We start from the raw sequence: 19,833 nt of genomic DNA on the forward strand, positions 1-19,833 counted from the left end.
TTCAAAGACAAATAAAAATGGCGTTTTTAAAGGCGTTCTGTGTCAGCTGTAACGTTTTATTGAAATTATGCAGGCCACTCCCCATCTGGGTCAGTCTGACCACTTGTCACTGTTTCTAATCCCTGCATATGCCCCCCTCAAGAAAACTGCTCTTACCATCACAAAGAATATTACCATATGGCCAGAGGGTGCCTCTCAGCAGCTGCAGGACTGTTTTGACAGGACTAACTGGGATATCTTTGAACATCAGGACTTGGAAATGTTCACAGACGGTGTCCTCTGCTATATAAAACACTGCATAGACACTGTTACAGCAGTCAAACGGATCCGGGCTTATCCCAACCAAAAGCCCTGGATGACCCGGGAGGTCAGGCAGCTGCTGAAGGAGAGGAACATTGCATTCAGGTCTGGCAACAGGGATTACTACACCACAGCCCGATCCAACCTGAAGAGAGGCATCAGAGAGGCAAAGGGGGACTATAGGAGGAGGATCGAGGACCATTTGAAGAGTAATACCAGCCGGCAGGTGTGGCAAGGCATCCAGCACCTAACCAACTATAAGATCAATCTCGGAGCTGCGGACGGTGACCTGGAGCTGGCAGAGGAGCTGAATATCTTCTTTGCCCGCTTTGAGACCAGGGTACCGGAGGTATTGGAGCCACAGCAGCAACACGCCACCCATAGCAGCACCACCCTCACCCTGGAAGAGCACGAGGTGAGGCGCATGCTGCAGGCTGTTAACCCGAGGAAGGCGGCGGGTCCTGATGGTGTGCCAGGTCGAATATTGAGGGATTGTGCAGGACAGCTGGCTGGGATCTTCACCAGGATTTTCAACAAATCCCTCGCACAGGCGACTGTCCCACTCTGCCTGAAGTCCTCCACCATAGTCCCCTTGCCTAAGAAGCCCCACATCACCGGCCTGAATGACTACAGACCGGTGGCACTCACCCCAGTGGTAATGAAATGCTTTGAGAAGCTGGTCCGCAGACACATCACAGCAGCTCTGCCCCGCAGCCTGGATCCACACCAGTTTGCCTACAGAGCAAACCGATCCACGGAAGACGCTGTAGCCACAGCACTCCATGCTGCATTAACTCACCTGGAAGAGCATGGTAGCTATGTGCGGATGCTCTTCGTGGATTACTGCTCAGCTTTTAACACCATCCTTCCACACAAACTGGTGGCCAAGCTACAAGACCTGGGGCTTCCATACAGCACCTGCATGTGGATCAATAGCTTCCTCTCGGGCCGTAGACAGAGAGTCAGAGTTGGCCATCACACATCCTCAGCCCTGAGTCTCAGCACTGGCTCACCCCAGGGCTGTGTGCTCAGTCCACTGCTCTACTCTCTCTACACACACGACTGCACTCCTCGCCACCACAGCAACATCTTTGTGAAATTTGCAGATGACACCACAGTGGTGGGGCTCATTTCCAAGGGAGACGAGTCTACGTACAGAGACGAGGTGGAGCAGCTGACGTCATGGTGTAAGGCCAATAACCTCCTCCTCAACACTTCAAAAACCAAAGAACTCATAATAGACTTCAGAAGGAAAAAGGCAGAGATCCAACCACTATTCATAAATGGGGACTGTGTAGAAAGGGTGGCAAGCTTCCGCTTCCTGGGAGTCAATATAGAGGAGAACCTTTCCTGGAGTGTGAACACCTCCGAGCTGCTGAAAAAGGCCCAACAGAGACTGTACTTCCTGAGAATTCTCAGGAGGAATAACATCACACAGAGACTGCTGGTGTCCTTCTACAGAGCCACCATTGAGAGTGTTCTAACTTACTGCATATGCATCTGGTACACTAGCTGCACAGGGGCTCAGAGGAAAGCACTCCAAGGGATCATTAACACCGCCCAAAAGATCACTGGCTGCCCTCTCCCCACACTGGAAGTTCTACACAACGCCCACTGTTTTAAAAAGGCCCAAAACATCATAAAAGACACCTCACATCCTGGCCACTCCCTGTTCGAACTGTTGCCCTCAGGCAGACGGTACAGGGCAATCAGAGCAAGGACTAATAGACTCAAACACAGCTGTTATCCAACTGCAATAACACATCTGAATACTACAAAAAAATGTCCATCACGCCACTCTTGTGTTAATCTATGCACGGCCTGAAGCATGTGTGTGGGAATGTATGTGAATGTTTTACTGTTATATCTTATTAGTATTTTAAGTATTCTATCTATTTTATTTATTGAATTTTATTGTTTTATTTATATTTTGATATTGCTAGGGATGATGCAATGATCGGGGACCATTCTTAATTTCGTTGTTCTCATGACAATGACAATAAAGTTTCTGATTCTGATTCTGATTCTGATGGTTCCCTCATCCAATTACTTTCAACTCATTTCACCCAATCAAAGAAGAGGAAGTGCAGATCACACTAATGCATCACCGATTCACCTTGCTGCTAAGTGATTGCCTATTCAGTACCAGTGCTTGTCACGGTATTCACTTGTATTATAATCCCACTATGCATTTTGATGTGTTTAAATCTTAACTCATACCTTTCCTCCTATGCTGTTTGGTTAGTCTTGAGCTTCATTTTTTCTGAAATAGCATCACAAGTTTATTGTGTGAAAAGATATGTGGATCTGTCTTTGTAAGTGTTAAAATAGCCATGTACAAATATTACACTGTCAGGAGTCTCAACATGTCATAATAACAATCCTTAGATGCCTAATGTTGGCGTTTCCCTATGTGGTCACAATTGCTGTCATTTTACTGTAGTCTTGCTGGTTTATTCACATGGGTGATTGTAAAGTCTGTGACCACAAGCTACTTTCGGAACCAGATCAGGTCACATTTTCATGAATATTCATGACAACACTGCAATGCAAAAATCCACTCTTATGCGGATTTTTTATTTTTTATTTTTTTGAAAGCTGTCCAACATAAAAGATTAACTTTGAAACGTGACTTTTGATTTTCATACTCCAGTCCCTTTAAGGCCTGAAGTGTGTAGTTTGGATGTGTAGTGACTGTTAAGGAGTGGATTTGTTTAAAAGATATTGCTGAAGATTTTATTAGAAGCCATTTTTCAAAAAAGACGATGAAGAAAAAAAGAACACTTTAGGTCATTAACTACCTACCAGATTTGTTTTCCACAGTATATAATAATTACTTTGAAGGTGCAGTCACCTTTATAGCAAAATGCTTAAAACTTGGTAAAGAGCTGTATTTCTTTGAAATAGATGCATTTATATAGATGTATTGAGAGCTGCATTTGCTAATCATATGAAGGATGCTCAAGTGCCTTTAAAGAGTGATACAATGATTATTTGTGACAAAAAAAAATTATTTTAGCTTTTTAATAACAAATACACATTTATATCAAAGTCAAAATCATCCCTAATTTTGTATTGTAGAAGTTGATTGAGTTCAAGTACTTGAGATCAACTGTCCAGAGTAACAGGGGATGGACAAGTGCAGGCAGGGTGGAGTGGATGGAGGGGAAAGTCGAGAGTAATTTGCAACAGAAGGTTGTACAGTTCAGGGACATAGTAAGAGGTGAGGCTGAACTGTGCAGACGAGAGATACTAGGAGAAATCTGTGGAAGATGGAGCTGCCAGGTAAGAGGAAAGGAGGAAGGCCAAAGAGTTGGTTTATGGATATGGGGAGAGGATATGTAGGTCGTTCAAATGACAGAGGAAGATTTAGAGGACAGCAAGAAATGGGAATAGATTATCAGCTGTGATGACCCCTAACAGGAGACAAGAAAAAGCTGAATCATAATGCATGCATCCATTTTTAAGAGGACAATAACATATATTGCTTTAAGGAATCCAGGGAGACAAACGACTGACTTGAAGTGGAGGATTGAAAAAGTGTCCAGACCACCACAAAAGGGGGAGGAAGACAAGCACTGAGGTATGCAAGTGCACTTTTGGACAAAACGGAAAGGCAACACCTCACATGCACACAACATGTACTGGGGGTAGCACAAAATCAAACAGGAAGTGCACACATCACAAGAGGGTACCTGTAGAAGGGGTTAACAACACACAGCGTGGTTGCCTATGGTAACTCGCAAGCATTAGGATTTAGCTGTGCCTGACTAAGATAGAGAATTTTTAATCTTTATTTAGGTGTTTCTGAAACAAAAAGGTGGAGTAAATGGAGTTTTGTTTCAGAAAAAAGGGGGAAGGTAAATAAAATGACATACATAAGTACAAAATGCATGAATATGTAAGGTTTGGGGATTTAATTGGCTGATACATTTTTCGTTTGTTACCAAGTTGAACCTGCTAATTAGATTTGGTGTGTTTTAATTTTAAGAGAAGGAATATTGTGGGACAAGTCCTAAGACTACGATTTTATATATGTGGTTATTCTGGTATTTTATTTTTGAACAGTGCACTGAAAGTTTTGTTTGACAATTTTCCCTCCTTCAAGCAGGCCTGCACGATTGGATCTGAAAGCGCTATACTAAATTTTTGCTTGAAAATTATCGCAAACTGAGTTTCTCCACATTACAATGGGCTCTGGAGAAAGTCCCTTATTTGGGACGCAATCAGATAATGAGTCCCTGCCTAAAAGGATTTCGCGAGGTAATCCATTCTAAAATTCTTTTTTTATTCTTTTTGAAATGTCGTCATATTGATGGCAGTAGAAACTTAATACGACAAAAGAGGTTCTGCTATCAGCAATAAACACGGGGACTGACTGGACTGACAAAAACTTGACTGACACCAATATGCAAGATTGCGCCTCCACCCACAGAGCAAAAAGGGTGGATTTTTTTTTTTTTACAGGAACAGGAGGATGAAAGCGACATCTTAGTTTTGCATGAGTTTGTAGGCCATGCAGATCTTTTGGTTGCCAGTTTTTCTGTCTATTTACAAGCAGTGTGTTAATATGACCTTGTATTGTTTACAATGCAAAGGTTGCTGTGAGAAAGTGTGCATACAAGATGCACTGGGCTAACATCTACACCACTTTTTCTACAGCAGAGGGTTAATCGTATGATTTAATCACATGATTTGCAACAGGAAAACCACTGGACAATCTTTTTAAACACAGGTTTACGGGCCTGGAGCAGAGCTACTCCATGGGAGAAGCCCTGGAATTTTTAAGAGAGAATGGGCAACTTTATTGTGCATCTCAAATTATTTTGAATTGACACATGGCAAGGACCATGTGGCAAAAGGGGTTTGCCGGAGTAGTTTTAATTTTTAATTACAGGTGCAGTGACCAAACTGACGGAAGGAGATCACCCATAAGACCTGGAGAGAAGGCTTCAAGAGGACCAGATGGACGACCAGTCTTGCCCCCAGGGATCAGAACAAGAGCGATTGAAGAGACACATGGGTTAGAGAGAGAGCACAGCTTGCTGCAGGAAACACGCTGTAGGAAGCCTGGTGGGTACGTCTGAAAGCGATCAAAAGAAAGTGGTCGGAGCCGAGGTGGACAGGACAAGGGCAAAGGCGAAGCCAGGTACCACTGGAGCCAGTGTGCAGTAGCTGAGGATCCAGAAAGGTCGGTGAAGAAACAAGGAGCAACCTGAGCACCAAAGGGGGAATCGAGCCCTGACTCAGATGAGTCAAAGAACACCCAGACCTCAACCACAGGGGCAGAATAATCCCCTGGTCTGTGGCAAGGTCTCAGGGTAGTCTACCCCTGAGACTGAAGAAAGAAGAGGAGGAAGAATGCAGAGACCCACCCCACGCATAAAAAAGAAGACTGAGAGAATGGATAGTGAAGGTTGTCTACTCCACACCACCCTTTTCAAGCAGTTAAACAGATTTTATCTGAGGAAGTGGGAAAAGCATTCACACAAAGAGAGTCCGTCAGGTTTAGGAAACCAGTTTTCCCCCAGGATGAAGGACAGGTGTGATGTGATCTCTCATTGGAGAGATCAAAAGGGGGATTGTTGAGAATAGATTCCTTAATGTACATCAAAGTTAAAGAGAATATAGTTTGTGACTGCTTGCAACATTATAATATTGTGGTTAATGAGTGTAAGAATAAAAAATAGAAAAAAAAGGCCTGGGATGGGAACAAAGAACTGAGGCGCAGGGCAGGAGGACAATCAACCCCCACCCCCAGGACAGTAGCAAGAGTTACTAAAGGTGAGGAGCAGACAAAGGGCAAACGGGCACTACCATAAAAGTAGATGGGGGTCAGGGTGTCAGCACCCTTGGCCGCTGTACTAGTGTATTTCCATTGTGGGGGTGTTTACTGTAGGGGGGAGGAGACCAGAGGTTATAACTGTAACTGTTGTGTGGAGTTCTTTAGATCAGCCTTTAGAATCAGAAAGGGTTTTATTGCCAAATGTTGAGGAGGTTTACAACATTAGGAAATTGCTGCGGTGCTTCAGTGCAAACATACTGTCATAAATTGCGCTTAAATAGACATGAAAAAATAAAAGTAAGAATAAGAATTAAAAGTGCTACGTAGAAAGATATATACATGAGTGCAGGTGGTGATCAGTGCCAAAACATGGAATGATGCAGTGAACACAGCGTAGGGTCATGTGTTAGTGGTGGGAACAGTCGTACGTTTATTGTTCATGTGTCCAACAGCAGAGGGGAAGAAACTGTTCTTATGGCGAGAGGTTCTGGTGCGAATGGACCGGAGCCTCCTGCCTGAGGGGAGCAGGTCAAACAGACTGTATCCAGGGTGAGAAGGGTCAGCTGAGATCCGAGCTGCACGCCGCAGTGTCCTGGAGGTGTACAGGTCCTGCAGAGATGGGAGTCTACAGCCAATCACCTTCTCAGCAGAGCGCACAACACGCTGTAGTCTCTGTTTGTCCCTGATAGTGGCTCCAGCGTACCACACGGTGATGGAGGAGGTGAGGATGGACTCGATGATTGCGGTGTAGAATTACATCATCGTCCGTGTTGGCAGGTTGAATTTCTTCAGCTGCCTCAGGAAGTACATCCTCTGCTGGGCTTTCTTGATGACAGAGGTGATGGTGGGCTCCCACTTCAGGTCCTGAGTGATGGTGGTGCCCAGGAAGCAGAATGAGTCCACAGAGGTGATGGGGGTGTCAGTCAGGATGATGGGGGGGAGTGGGGCTGTGTGCTTCCTGAAGTCCACAATAATCTCCACTGTCTTCTGGGCATTCAGCACCAGGTTGTTGTGGCTGCACCAAGACACCAGACGTTCAACCTCCCTCCTGTAGGCAGACTCATCCCCGTCCGAGATGAGCCCAATAACGGTGGTGTCATCTGCAAACTTGATTAGCTTGACAGACTGGTGGGTGGAGGTGCAGCAGTTGGTGTACAGGGAGAAGAGCAGAGGAGAAAGAACACAGCCCTGAGGGGAGCCGGTGCTGATGGTCCGAGAGTCCGAGACATTCTTTCCCAGCCTCACATGCTGCTTCCTGTCCGTCAGGAACTTTAGCATAGGAATGCAGTGTGCTGATCTCCAGATGTATCTGTAAGAATAATGGGTAATAAAAAGATTGTGTAAAACATGGAACATCTCAGCGTGATCTCTACCAGGACCAAAAGAATCGCAGAGACCGGCGTTGTCTCAACAGTATACCTGGGTACATCATTTTGGATGTGTTGATGTTAGAGCCATTGTGCTGCAACAAAAATATGTTATTGTTGTTGATGTAAAGGAATTTCTTTTATTTATGTGTTATTCACATTATTTATTGTATAATGCTTTGGTGCCGCTGGTTTTTATCATGTCTCAGTGTCTCACACATTCAGGCTACATCCACACTAGCTGGATAGATTTGAAAACGGCATTTTTGTTCCAGTCCTGCACATGTGCAAACGCGAGTGAGAATTAAAGGATTTGAAGAAAAGCTATCTGGAGCATGTACAAACTGATATTAATCTTTTTTAGGGCAGTCAAAATTGAGAGCAAACAACTGCTGTATAATGCACGCCGCTATCTTTGTTTAATTGGTTACATGACTGCGTCACATGACTAAAATGCATCATCATTTTAGAGCTCCATTTACTTCTCCATTTTGAAATGTATGCGTTTTCGAGAGCGTTTTCAAAACGCTGCGTTTTTCCTTGGGGAAGATGCCGTCTCAGTGTGGACAGGAGGCCAAAACGGAGAGAAAACGATGCGTTTTCGTTTGAAAATGCATTAGTGTGGACGTAGCCTCATGCTGTTAACAGATAGTATCTCAGGAAGTTGGGGGGGGAAGCATTCACACACAAAGACCCTAGAGTGGGGGGAAGAGTCTTTTGGTTTCAACTACTGTAAGAAGTAGCAAGGGAGTTTGAACTTTCTTTTTGGGGAGCCTATTATTCCTGTAGGAAGTATTTAACCCAGGACTGTTCTGGGTTCAGGAGAGACTGCTGATCATTTGCCCTGTGCAATGGCTGCTCCCACCAAGCTTGGGTTTTTGTTCTTTTTTGGTTAAGGGATGTTAGCTGCCGCTCACGGTTTGTCTGCAGGCTTTATTAAATAAAAACTTCCAACACTGATGTCACAACATACGACTTATTTTGACAATTTCTTGAAGTGAGAAGCAGTAATGGGAGGAGAATAATTGCATTTTTTGCAGCGGTGTTTGGAAATTAAGAATTTTCCCAACTACATGTGCTGCTAGCCTGTGACCTTCTCTTTAGGTGCACAGAGCCCAGAGGAGTCTGTGGAAACATGCAGAATTGAGGCAGTGCTAGTAGCTACAGATGGTACGTCTTCAGATAAAGTAGTGTCTTATCCATCTGTTATATTCATTACATCTAATATTCTGATCCAACAACCACACTTTTTGTGTGTTTTAGAGGCCTCTTACTTTTGCTGCATCTGTCATGCTCATTTCAACGACAAGAGGAAGAACTCTATGAAAAATGGTGCGAGTGGTGTCAGTGTAGTGCATGTCAGCTGTGGTCACACATGGCATGTGGTTTTAAAAAGAACGTGTATTCATTGCCAGCATTAGACACCTTAATGTGCACTTGTAATTATGAAGACTCACAGTCGTCTTGCAGCTCTAATTTGCTTTAAGAAAATGTACTGCCAGGATGTCACTGTCCTAAATGTCTTCTCAAACTGCCACTTTGTTCTAAGTAGTTCTTAATTATGAAAGATAACATTCATTACAATGGGAAGTAAAATCTTGTCTGCACACCACACAAACACCCTCTGTCCTTTCATCATGTTTAAAAACGTGTTGAGACGATTGTGGCGGAGGCGTGGCCCCGGGCGCAGCTGCAGGGGAGGAGTGGAGCGGAAGGCTCATCAGGGCGGCGCTGCGAGGCCGGTAAGAACAGCTGATGTTGTTTATGGACGGATGATGGTTTCCCTCCCCTGTGTTATAGTGAGACGGAGAGGAGCGGGAGAGGAGAAAAGAGACACACATCAGCTGGGATGGACAGCTGTCATTCTGTGCGATAGTATCAGTGTGTGAAAGTGTAAATAAATGTGGAACTTGGCGATAAAGACCTGTGTGTGCGTGTACCTGTGCCTAGTATATTCCACAACGATATATAAAATGTACCATGAAAGGATGCAAGTGTGAATTGTTCTAATAAAATGAGACAGTTTTGTAAGTGGATTACAGTTTGAAGTTCATTTAAACCTAGTGCATATGCGTGTTGCTAGGACTGATCAGAAGCAAATTTCATTTCAAATGACTACCCAACAGAAGCCTTGATAAAAGTGTGGTTTTGTGCAAACTGTGCAAAAAGTAGTTGGCATACCATCGAAACACTTCAACCTTACGGTACCATCTAAAGCAAAACATGTTGCAGCGAACACAGAAACTGTGGGAGCGTTTAGCATTAGCAGTCCCAGTTCGAGTACCAATAAAAGGTGTTGGCAGCCCAAACTTGATTAAATATGGATTGCTCTGACTGTAGACCACTATTAGTGGTAGAAGACAGGGGTTAAAAAACGTGCTAGGTGATCCAACTTTCCAACTGCTGTGCCGAAAGACTATTTCAAGTAAAATCAACAGGAGGGCAGGGGTGCGCCTCTGCCTGCATCTGTGAGTATTGCTTTCCCACTCAGTGTTGCCAACTTAGCGACTTTGTCGCTATATTTAGCGAGTTTTCAGACCCCTTAGCGACTTTTTCTCTAAAAAAAGTTGCTAAAAAAAGACGTGAAAGCGCGTATCGTTTTTTCTCTCAACAAGCAGCGGGTGCTGTAACACAGTCAGTTCTTCTTTTACTCTTTTACTCTTATGCTGTTTTGTGGATCACGAGGTTTAAAACTAGTTATAAACACACATACACAAAGTAACTCCACCAGAGTGCCTATTTTGGGTCACTTTTGCCGGTCCAAGCCCGGGTAAAGGAGCAGGTTTGGAATTGTGACATTAAAAAAAACAATAATTGCTAAAAGAAATTTAATTTGTAGTTCTAAATAAACTCTAAATGCATTTAGGACGTTTTTTACTCACTTTATGTCTCTTCCACGATGTTATTTCTCTCTCCAACAACATAGGTTACAATTAGATTAGCATGACCAATTATGCAAATTAGGCGATGACGTCACTTAGCGACTTCTAGCGACTTTTAGGACAACCAATAGCGATCTTCCTTACTGAGGAGTTGGCAACACTGTTCCCACTGTTGTGCGCAGTGTTGCCAACTCCTCAGACGTCATCGCCTAATTTGCGATTCATTTGCAGTTTGGACGCACAGGTGTGAACATCTCCTACCCTGATAGCAGTTCATACCATACAGTTACAACTCCCCGGAGCTTCTCATCTGGCTGAAGTGTAGTGCCTGCCCACAGCCGCCTCTTTAGCCCGCTAAGTTGGCTCAGCTACTCACGGGATACAGCTTCCCATTACATTCAGAGCATCCTCTGCAATGGACTTCTTCCCTTCCCTATGTTCCCTTCTGCAGAAAAGTGATAAAATACCATTACTCCACGCACTGTAGTACGCAGAAATGATTCCCGACACTGGACTCGAACTATCGTCCCTGTGATGGACCTGAACAGGTAAATAAAACTATTTTTAACTTATTGTTACTGTTTCTTTAAAAAGCTCCATACTTGACAGTTAATATGTGTAGATTAATAATGACTTTCCTGAATTGTCTGCTACGGGTTTGTGACTGAGCTTCTTGGAGGTGAGACATATGTCTCATCTTCAGTTGTTTTACCTGCTTCTACCACCTGCATCACCCCACGGAGATCTCTGATGATGACTCAAACTACATGGTGAAATTTAATACTGCCTTCACAAAGGACCAATCTCAATGTGTAGCTACACGCAACCATCAATGGCTCAAGATAGCTACTGTGCTTGACCCAAGAGGTTTGGACCGGCCTTGAGGCCCTGCTGCAGGAACAGTGTAGATACAAAGGAGCCAGCAAAGACAAAGAACCTTCTCCTCTTTTGATTGTCATCAGATTCTGATTCAGATGGAAAGTAAATAAGAATGGAGATATTGTGAGTCCAATAGGTTTGTTATTTTTTGCACTAAAATTAGAATTAGAATTAGAATTAGAATTCAACTTTATTGTCATTGCACATGCACAGGTACAGGGCAACGAAATGCAGTTTGCATCCATCCAGAAGTGCTTAAGTGATATAGATATATTACAATATATATTAGCAATAATATAGATATGTGAGTATATTACAGAAATGAGTCTATTAAGGTATGTTATAATGTACACGGTATGAAGTATGTTGTGAATATTCTATAACTATAAGTATGTACAGGCTGTAGTGAGTACAAGCTATGTACAGGCTATGAACAGGATATAAATATGAAAAACTATACAGAATATGAAATAAATTACTTTACAGAATCTGAGATATACAGCTATACAGAAATGGGAACTATGCAAGTTGTAAACAGTTGTAGGATTAAAGATTATCGAATGTACAGAATGATTATTTACACAGAGCTATACAGTAGTGCAATTAAGATAAGTGAGATATGTGGATAGTTTCTACAGAGGCTATATAAAGTGCTAGTGGTTGTGAGTGGTGGTTCAGTCCATATTATTATTGTGTGTTTGAGGGTACAGTTGTCCATTGTGGGTGTGTGTATGTTCAGTCCATGAGTTTAACGTGGGTCAGATGTCAGGAGGCAGAGTTCAGGAGTCTGACAGCTGTGGGGAAGAAGCTGTTCCGGTACCTGGTGGTCTTAGTCCGGAGGCTCCTGTGGCGCCTCCCAGAGGGCAGGAGGGTGAAGAGTCCATGTGATGGGTGACTGGGGTCTTTGATGATTTTCCCAGCCCTTTTCAGACACCGCTTCCTGTAGATGTCTTTTATGGCAGGAAGTGGTGCTCCGGCGATGCGCTGGGCAGTTTTCACGACCCTCTGCAACAGTTTGATTATGTTCGATAATCAAACTGTTTTAGCCTAACGTACAAAATAATTTTGGCTAAGGTTACTCAGAGTTTAAAGGTGAAGCTGGTCAAATAACCCGTTACATTTCTGCCTTATTTTTTTAGGAAGAAAATTGTATTATTATTACAATACCATTTTCAAAATGTACAGGTGGAGAAACTGAGATCTGCTGATGGTCTTAACAGTCACCAGATCTTCAGTATTTTCATGAGCCCTTCCAGTCTGTCTTCAGTTTCCTGTTCTTAGCTTACAGGAGGAGCATCGCTGCGACAACAGGGGTAGCAGAGTGGCTCCAGCAGAGTCTACAGGCAGGATTTTTAGCGCATGTTCTTATGAAGCTGAATATGCAATGGATTACAGAAAAATATATTTTACTTAATTCCACCATAAGATAAAAAAAAATAAGATTTCCTGCCAATTATAAGTTATCAAATCTGTATCTGATCTCTTCTCACACTTTAACAAGGTTAAAGTTTTGTTGGCATCAATTTCCCAAAAATTAAGTTCTATTGTCCGACACTACACCATTTTGTGAAGCACTTTGTGATTTTTATCTGTGAAAAGTGCTAAATAAGTTAATTTTACTTAACTACCACATAGAGAAAAAGATATTCACTTTTAACTTCAATGTTTAAGTTTAACGTTTGTTCTTTTTTTTCTCTTTTAATCTAAAGCACCAAGTTCTTACTTCTGTGTTCTCCATGGTCTCTTTTCTTTGACTCTTCCTGCATGGTTACCAGAAATAAACTCTTTTATTGGCACTTTATTCACACACTGACATCACATTGTCAGCTATATGGTTGATTATTTAAAAATGCAGCAACAAACAACAAATGGCGAAAACATCTGTACACAAATGTGTCCTTCAGCACTACAGATGAAATGTAAATGCAAAATAAAAAGTATGAAGGACAGAGAGTTTTTATATGATGATGATTATATTTAAGAGGACCTAATTATAAAATTGCAGAAATTATAAGAAGAACCACATTTTTATGGAAATTTATACACAGTTGTTATCTTGTGAAAAAAAAAAAAAGTGGAATGAATGAAAAGGAAAAGAGAAACACTTTGATCCTTATTTCCACACCTACACAGATATGTGACAAATGTACAGCAGGTGAAAGGTGACACTAGGTGTTGGAGTAAGGACTCATTTCAATCATGAAAACGGAGTTATCTGGAGATTCCACCTTTTCTGGGACAGCAGGGCCTTCCAATATTGTTTTTTTCTTCCAAGTGAACCAGATCCAAATCCCACTTAATGACAGAATTACCACAGCGGCTTTCAAACCAATAATGAACCAGGAAGTACCTGTGTTAGACAGAAAAATGTTTATGTCAAGTTAGAGCTGTGAAAGAAGAGTCACAGTAGAGTTTTCACTCATGTACCATAGTTTATAGAAAGGGGGGAAAAATACATGAATGCATCCCCTTCATCAGAGTTCATTTTTACTCATTTATATACAATGATGGGAATAACGGCGTTACTAACAAATAGTTAGTTTTCACTTACTAATGTACCATTGGTCATCACTGTTGGAAGTCACAGTTTCATTGTTGAATTGTGTAATTGACACTGTGCCAGTCTCCTTACCCACAGAAGTTGGTGTGACTGGGGTAGGTTCTCTTGTTGGTTCAATACACAGGCTGTTACTGTCCACAGGCACCCACCCTAATATCTCTGTCCCATTAATTAAGGTGCAGTTAATGAAACCTGGCAGAAAAAAGCAAATAATTTGAGAAAGATGTTAAAAGTGAATTAGTCGTTATTATCGACTTTTATTCAAAATGTTGTCACTCACGACAGATCTTCTGTTCTTCTGAGACATCACTGACGTTGTTCCTGACTGAGCAGACCAGACGTCCTGAGACTTGCTGTTTCAGAATAATGTTGTTACTCTTATTATTTCCAGAAAGGAGCTCAGCATCTGTCAGTGTGCGTCCATCCAGAGCCCAGCTGTACTGAGGACTGTCCCCTCCCTCAGACAAGCAGGACACCCTCATCTCTCCCTGGGACAGACACTCAGAGACCAGCAGGACAGAGGACACAGGAGCTGAGAGAAACACACACAGATGACTTTTGGTACTATAACAAGATGCACTTTCATGCACTGTGCTTCCTTCTATGTAACTTTACATGGTCTGTAACTTGGTAGCTGATTTTCCATAGTTCCTAAAATCTACTACTTTGCAACACTATCAGTTGGTTATGGAATATAGGAGGGAAGAAATATCTCAAAATTATTTGCTGCAAAGGTAGCATCCTGTTACAGTAACATACACAATTTAAGTGAACTCTTTAGAATTATCCATTAATTCACAAATGTTTGTAGAGGCAGACTGCATGGCTAGCTGCTTAGTTTCATACATCTGTGCCAATGGAACTAAAAACATCAGAATTCAAAGATTAAGAGATGTGGCCCAATACTTTAGTGAATGTAGTGTGCATCATGTAGATTATCATTATTTATGGTTTGCTAATTCAAAACAGGGGATGCACAAAGTTACCTTACCTTGAAGAAACAACTGTAGAGTCTGCTTGCCTGATGATTTTCCATCTGAATGAAAGGTTTGAAGGGTATAATCACCACTGTCATTCCTGCTCAGGTTATTGATCCTAAATGTTCCATTACTGGGAAAAAAGCTAGATCTATGTACTATGGTATTATAAATAACCTTATTATTTAACACATCTAGTATTCTTAATGAATTCTTTGACAAGTGGTATCTAGGTATTTCTGAGGTGCTGTCCATCAGCTGGATGTCCACAGTTCCTCTCAAAGCTCCATAACACTGAGCTCCATCCTGTCTGCCATCACAGTGAGTTTCCACACCTGCAAATTTTGAAACATAAAAAAGAAAAACATTTGTGATTTTTTAGTTTCTACCAAATAAATCACAACAAAAACTGAATTTACATTATCAGCAAACCAAAATTTACTGATGTGAGGACTTTCATTTACTAAAAAGTATTTTTGTATTACCATGTTTTTACCCAATATCAAAATATGTTTTGGATAACCCAGTGTTTTGATTGAATGGTATCAAATTATTTATGGTAGTACTACTGCTATAAATCTGTCAGCTCTTAATATTTTACTCAGAGTAGATAGCAGTTATGCAAATTGTAGATAATAGAGGCTCAAGAACAAAATGCTGCATCCATAATCCCAAAGTTATCACACGAATGTGTCCAACCTTTACCAATATATCAATAATTAAGAAATACAGGAAGACACATTCTCCACATTTTAGACAAATGCAAAAACTAAAGTATTTTCATGTGAAAAAAAGAAAAGAAATGGGTGTTTGTCAAAAAGAAAACAGGAAGACATATTTCAGAGAAAAGAATCCGTACACAAACAGGACAGAGATGTTCATTTCTGAAGGTGGCTTTATAAATGAAAAAGTAATGCAACCGATACATTCTTCAGCATATCAGTAGTCACGGCATGGCATAAGTAACCTAAGATCTAGATTTCTAGTAACATCCAATCAGTAAGTTGAGACAGAGTCTTCAAAATCAGGCATTCCATCAAATGATGTCTTTGATAAGGATGGAAAGAATAAAGTCCTTTAAAAAGCCAAAACTCACTTAAACACACTGCAACAAGGCTGCCAAGGTGTATAGTGAGCTAAGAATTTACCACTGTTACTAAAACCGGTAAAAAGACCAAAAAAGGAACTAAAACTCTGCTCAAATGGTCATGTACTGCAAATATAGCCAATAGATTCTTACATTAATTTAATAAGATTAAAAAAACAGATATTGTAACTTTGTGTAAGTATTTGTGCTGCTTTAACATCTCTGAGGATGATGTCAGGTATTTTCTACAGGATAAAAAAGTATTAAATGTTGAGTGCCACATGTAAAAAGAATATCTCACCATGAGACACTCCCAGTAGAATCACCATCAATCCCAGCACAGCTTCCATATCTCCTCACTGTTCAATGTGTGTCTTTATTAAATGCATGCACATATGTCCAGCAGTTAATAGTCAGAATTGGCTCCTGCTACTGATCAGCTTCTTTTAAAAAGCTCCCCACATTAGAAACGGAAGCAAAACCAACATACTTGAAGAACCAACAGAAAGACTGTTCTCACTCTGTCTGTGGAAATGTGAAAAAGGAAGTACAACTAGCATGTTCATTACTTTGCAGAATTTTTTTTCTTATTACTCACACTGTCACTGGACTATTTTTAGTCTGTAACAAACTAACACTATCCTGCCCATCACTCAGTTTCCACCACAATATCATGCAGTTTAATGCAATTCAAGAGCAGCCCCATTTATATTCCATTTTAAGTCCACATTTTGGTGATATACACATCAATGAAGAAAAAAAACCACTTTGAAAACATTTAAAAATGCATTTTCAGTTTAGGGATTAGGGTGTTCAAATGCTAGGCAGACAAGGAGGCCACTGTATGTTCACATTAGCACAGCAGTCTCCCAAAGAGTGAAGACTCTTCAGCCTTTTTATACTCCCAGGTGCAGACAATCAGCCAGTCAATTGGTCCTGGAGTGTCATGGGATCTCCAGGCAGCCAATCGTCTGCGTGGGCTGGCACACTTGGATCTGCATAAAAGAAGGCTGGCACAGGACTCCCAGCAGCCAGTCATCCACGAGTCCTAGCACTTTTGGGTTTGCATAAACAAAGGGTAGTCTCACTTCCTCCAAGGCCCAGGGCCGTAACATCAATGCAAAAAGTTCTGAAAAGTAACACTATTACTCATTATTAATGTATTGTCTTGATGCATTCTCAATAATAGCTGTTTTTCTCCATCATCATTATTTATTTCCACAAAGAAGAACCTGAATTAACATGGTCAATAATTAATTATTTAAAATAGGACTACACTACTGATGATTATGAGCATGACAGTATGACAGTCTTCTATAGGAGCTTCCACGTTCTGGCAACCCACAGATAAAATACTCTATTTTACTGAGATGCAAAAAGGCACAACTTACGCTGTCCATGTTTCCTGTTAGTGATCAGCTTCAAATCAAAACATGTCAATTTATATCTGTTAGGATGGGACTTCTCTCACAGTATTTCAGTATTAACTACTGAACGCAGCTGTCATTAGTGATCAGTTTCAGATAAGAATGTGTGAACTCAGAAAGACAGGAAGTGATTAGAAAAGAGCTAAAGAGAGAGAAAAGAGAGACGTTTTCTTTCAGATTAGACATACTAATGCTTCCAAACGAAATATGTAATTATCTTGTTTAGCTAATCATGCCGTTTCACTGACACTGTAATATTTACAGCTAAAATAAATGTAATTACTGAATAAACTTTTTTTTAAAAAGGTAAAAGGTTAAAATGTATTTCGAAACCAGTTTATCAAAGACATGATACAAATTCCAATTTATATTCAAGTTTAAATTACAGATTACTTCAAACCTCAAAACACATTCATAGCCATCAATGATTGTTCTGTTGTTCACTGGTTTTAAAATGTTTTCTGAAGTTATGTATGTTGAGGTTAAATGTTAATTAGTTTCACCATACAAGTTATTTTGCACAGAAAGAAGTGAAGCAAAAATAAGTTGCAACATACAAACCACAAGTGTACATGCAACCTTTACCATGCACAGCCTCCATGATTGTTCTTGGTGATATTCTGCTCCTTTCTTATAGCAAAACTAGACTTGTCACAGTCAGCTTGGAGCGAGGAGCAAATGAAGGAAGATCCAAATTTCACTGTAAACCCCCAGCTGACAATAAAAACTGCTGGCTGGGTTCGTCTGAGCCTCCAGCTGGCCCAGAGCCATGCTGCACAAGTTCGTGTGAGACCATAGTGGGAGCTGAAACGCGCACCTCTGAGAATCCAGAGCAAACTGAGACCTCCGACTCAGCCTCTGGATCCGAAAATTGAATTGAATTGAATTGAACCTGTGCCTCGTTCCCTCACGCTCCTGCCTGTGTATATATAGTGTCTGTTTGCATTTGCTTGTTGTCGCTCCATCAGTGTAGCTTGGTGAATATCTGTGTCTCTCTGCTCTTCATTCTCCGGTCCTCATCCCCTATGTAACCTCCTTATGTTTTTTCCTGCGTGTTGTTCTGTGAGTTATGGTTTCGGGTTTTGTTTGTTACTAGTTTTCCCAGTTTAGGTTTATGTTTAGTTCTGTTCTCGCCTTTGTTATTTTCACTTTCTACAATAAAGCTCCCTCTCATCACTTCAAGTGTCTGCATTTTGTGTCCTTTCACACAGACACCACACGACTGCTGCCGCAGCCGTGACAGGTAGTGTCTGAAAACTGCATTTAAATTACATTTACATTTTAGATCGCTGAATGCTTTTCCAAAATCTAAATAGATTTAATAAATAAAAATTGTAAAAATGGTACATCTTCCATCATATTTGATTATTAATAAAACAGTTATGGAGCTAATTAAACTGATTTAAATTAGTTATATATTATTTAAACAGTTCTTTTGCAATAACTGTATTTACTTTAAGTGCATATCCATATGAAATTGATCTCATAATTTGATATTATTATATCAAGAAACCAAACAGTATCATTTAAAAATGTTTAAGCAGTTCTGTAATTGTAATTATATTTAGCAGATCTATTGCAGAATTTTGCCTCTTTTCTGTGTTTGAGATTCTTCATCCATAAGAATAAAGTCAAACCTTTTCACTGACTTTACTGGATCCCATAGCTGTAAAACATTTAATTCTATTTTGAAGTGTAGAAAAAAGTATTTAAAAACAATCCAACAGCTTCCATGTCTGCACATTGTTCAGCTTCTGTTGATCCAGACAGCGGCTTTCAAGCTTCAGGTCAGTGTATGCTTCTTTGAACAGACTGCAGTGTGTCCTGTTAGTGAACCGCCTCAGACAATGAAGTGCAAAAACCTTGGTGTTAGATTTTATTGATGGGGGGATAATAGACTCAAGAAGTTTATTGTCATTTCGTATGGTGTTACCCAGCCTGAAACGAAATACTGTTATTCACTAGCCTCTACAGTGCAATACAGTTTAAAAGAATACGTTTAAAAAAGAGCAGCAAAAAAAAGGCATAAATAGCATAAAATCTAAAAGTCGTTTCGCAGAAGGGGATGGTTAAATAAGGTAGCCTGTGTATCTGGGGAGTGTGTGTGTGTGTGTGTGTGTGTGTGTGTGTGTGTGTGTGTGTGTGTGTGTGCATGTGTAGATGGGGCAACAGAGTCCGCTTGTTGACCTTACAGTGTAAGAATAAGAAACAAAACAACATCAAACAACCTTTATTTGTCACATACACAATTATACAGAGTACAACAGAGTACAACAGCTCGAGCTGTGGACAGGCTGCAGACATTCCAGGGCTTTGTTTTTACCATGAGGGGTCCTTATCCAGTAAGGGTCCTGGCTAGCCACTCCGTATGTTGACCAATAACTATTTACAAACACTGTTCACTAAAATGACTGCTTTCATATTTAAAAACTGGGGTTTTTTGAGAATATATACAAAAATATAATTAAAAAAGTTACAGTTAATCTTTAAAGCTTTAACGTTCTAATAGTACAAATCTTCTTTACAATAAAGTCAGATAAGCCACTAAAACAATTAATACATTAAAAGA

At 40.8% G+C, this 19,833-nt stretch overlaps 1 protein-coding gene across 2 annotated transcripts; it reads right to left on the reverse strand.

Annotated features, from left to right (window-relative positions):
* Positions 1–13,119: 13,119 nt before the first annotated feature.
* LOC308408859 (HEPACAM family member 2-like) lies at positions 13,120–16,422 on the reverse strand. 2 transcript variants are annotated; one of them, XM_080901265.1, is made up of 5 exons: positions 16,139–16,422; positions 14,765–15,085; positions 14,054–14,305; positions 13,846–13,965; positions 13,120–13,563 (listed from the first exon to the last, which is right to left on the reverse strand). In XM_080901265.1, the coding sequence occupies exons 1-5, from the start codon at positions 16,185–16,187 to the stop codon at positions 13,382–13,384; spliced, it is 924 nt and encodes a 307-aa protein (XP_080757391.1). In that variant the 5' UTR covers positions 16,188–16,422; the 3' UTR covers positions 13,120–13,381. The 2 variants fall into 2 exon arrangements, with proteins under 2 accessions (XP_080757391.1, XP_080757390.1); XM_080901264.1 differs by having other exon boundaries at positions 13,765–13,965.
* Positions 16,423–19,833: the final 3,411 nt, after the last annotated feature.

The sequence above is a fragment of the Rhamphochromis sp. 'chilingali' genome (genome assembly GCF_963969265.1).
Source record: "Rhamphochromis sp. 'chilingali' genome assembly, chromosome: 13".
NCBI lineage: Eukaryota > Metazoa > Chordata > Actinopteri > Cichliformes > Cichlidae > Rhamphochromis > Rhamphochromis sp. 'chilingali'.

What these genes read in the sequence shown, in the direction of transcription:
- LOC308408859 (XM_080901264.1), bottom strand. Translation starts at nt 16,187, where the DNA reads ATGGAAGCTGTGCTGGGATTGATGGTGATTCTACTGGGAGTGTCTCAT. An exon ending in TCTACTGGGAGTGTCTCATG is followed by an intron (nt 15,086 to 16,138) that starts GTGAGATATTCT and finishes CAAAATTTGCAG; the next exon opens with GTGTGGAAACTCACTGTGAT. An exon ending in TCTACAGTTGTTTCTTCAAG is followed by an intron (nt 14,306 to 14,764) that starts GTAAGGTAACTT and finishes TGTTTCTCTCAG; the next exon opens with CTCCTGTGTCCTCTGTCCTG.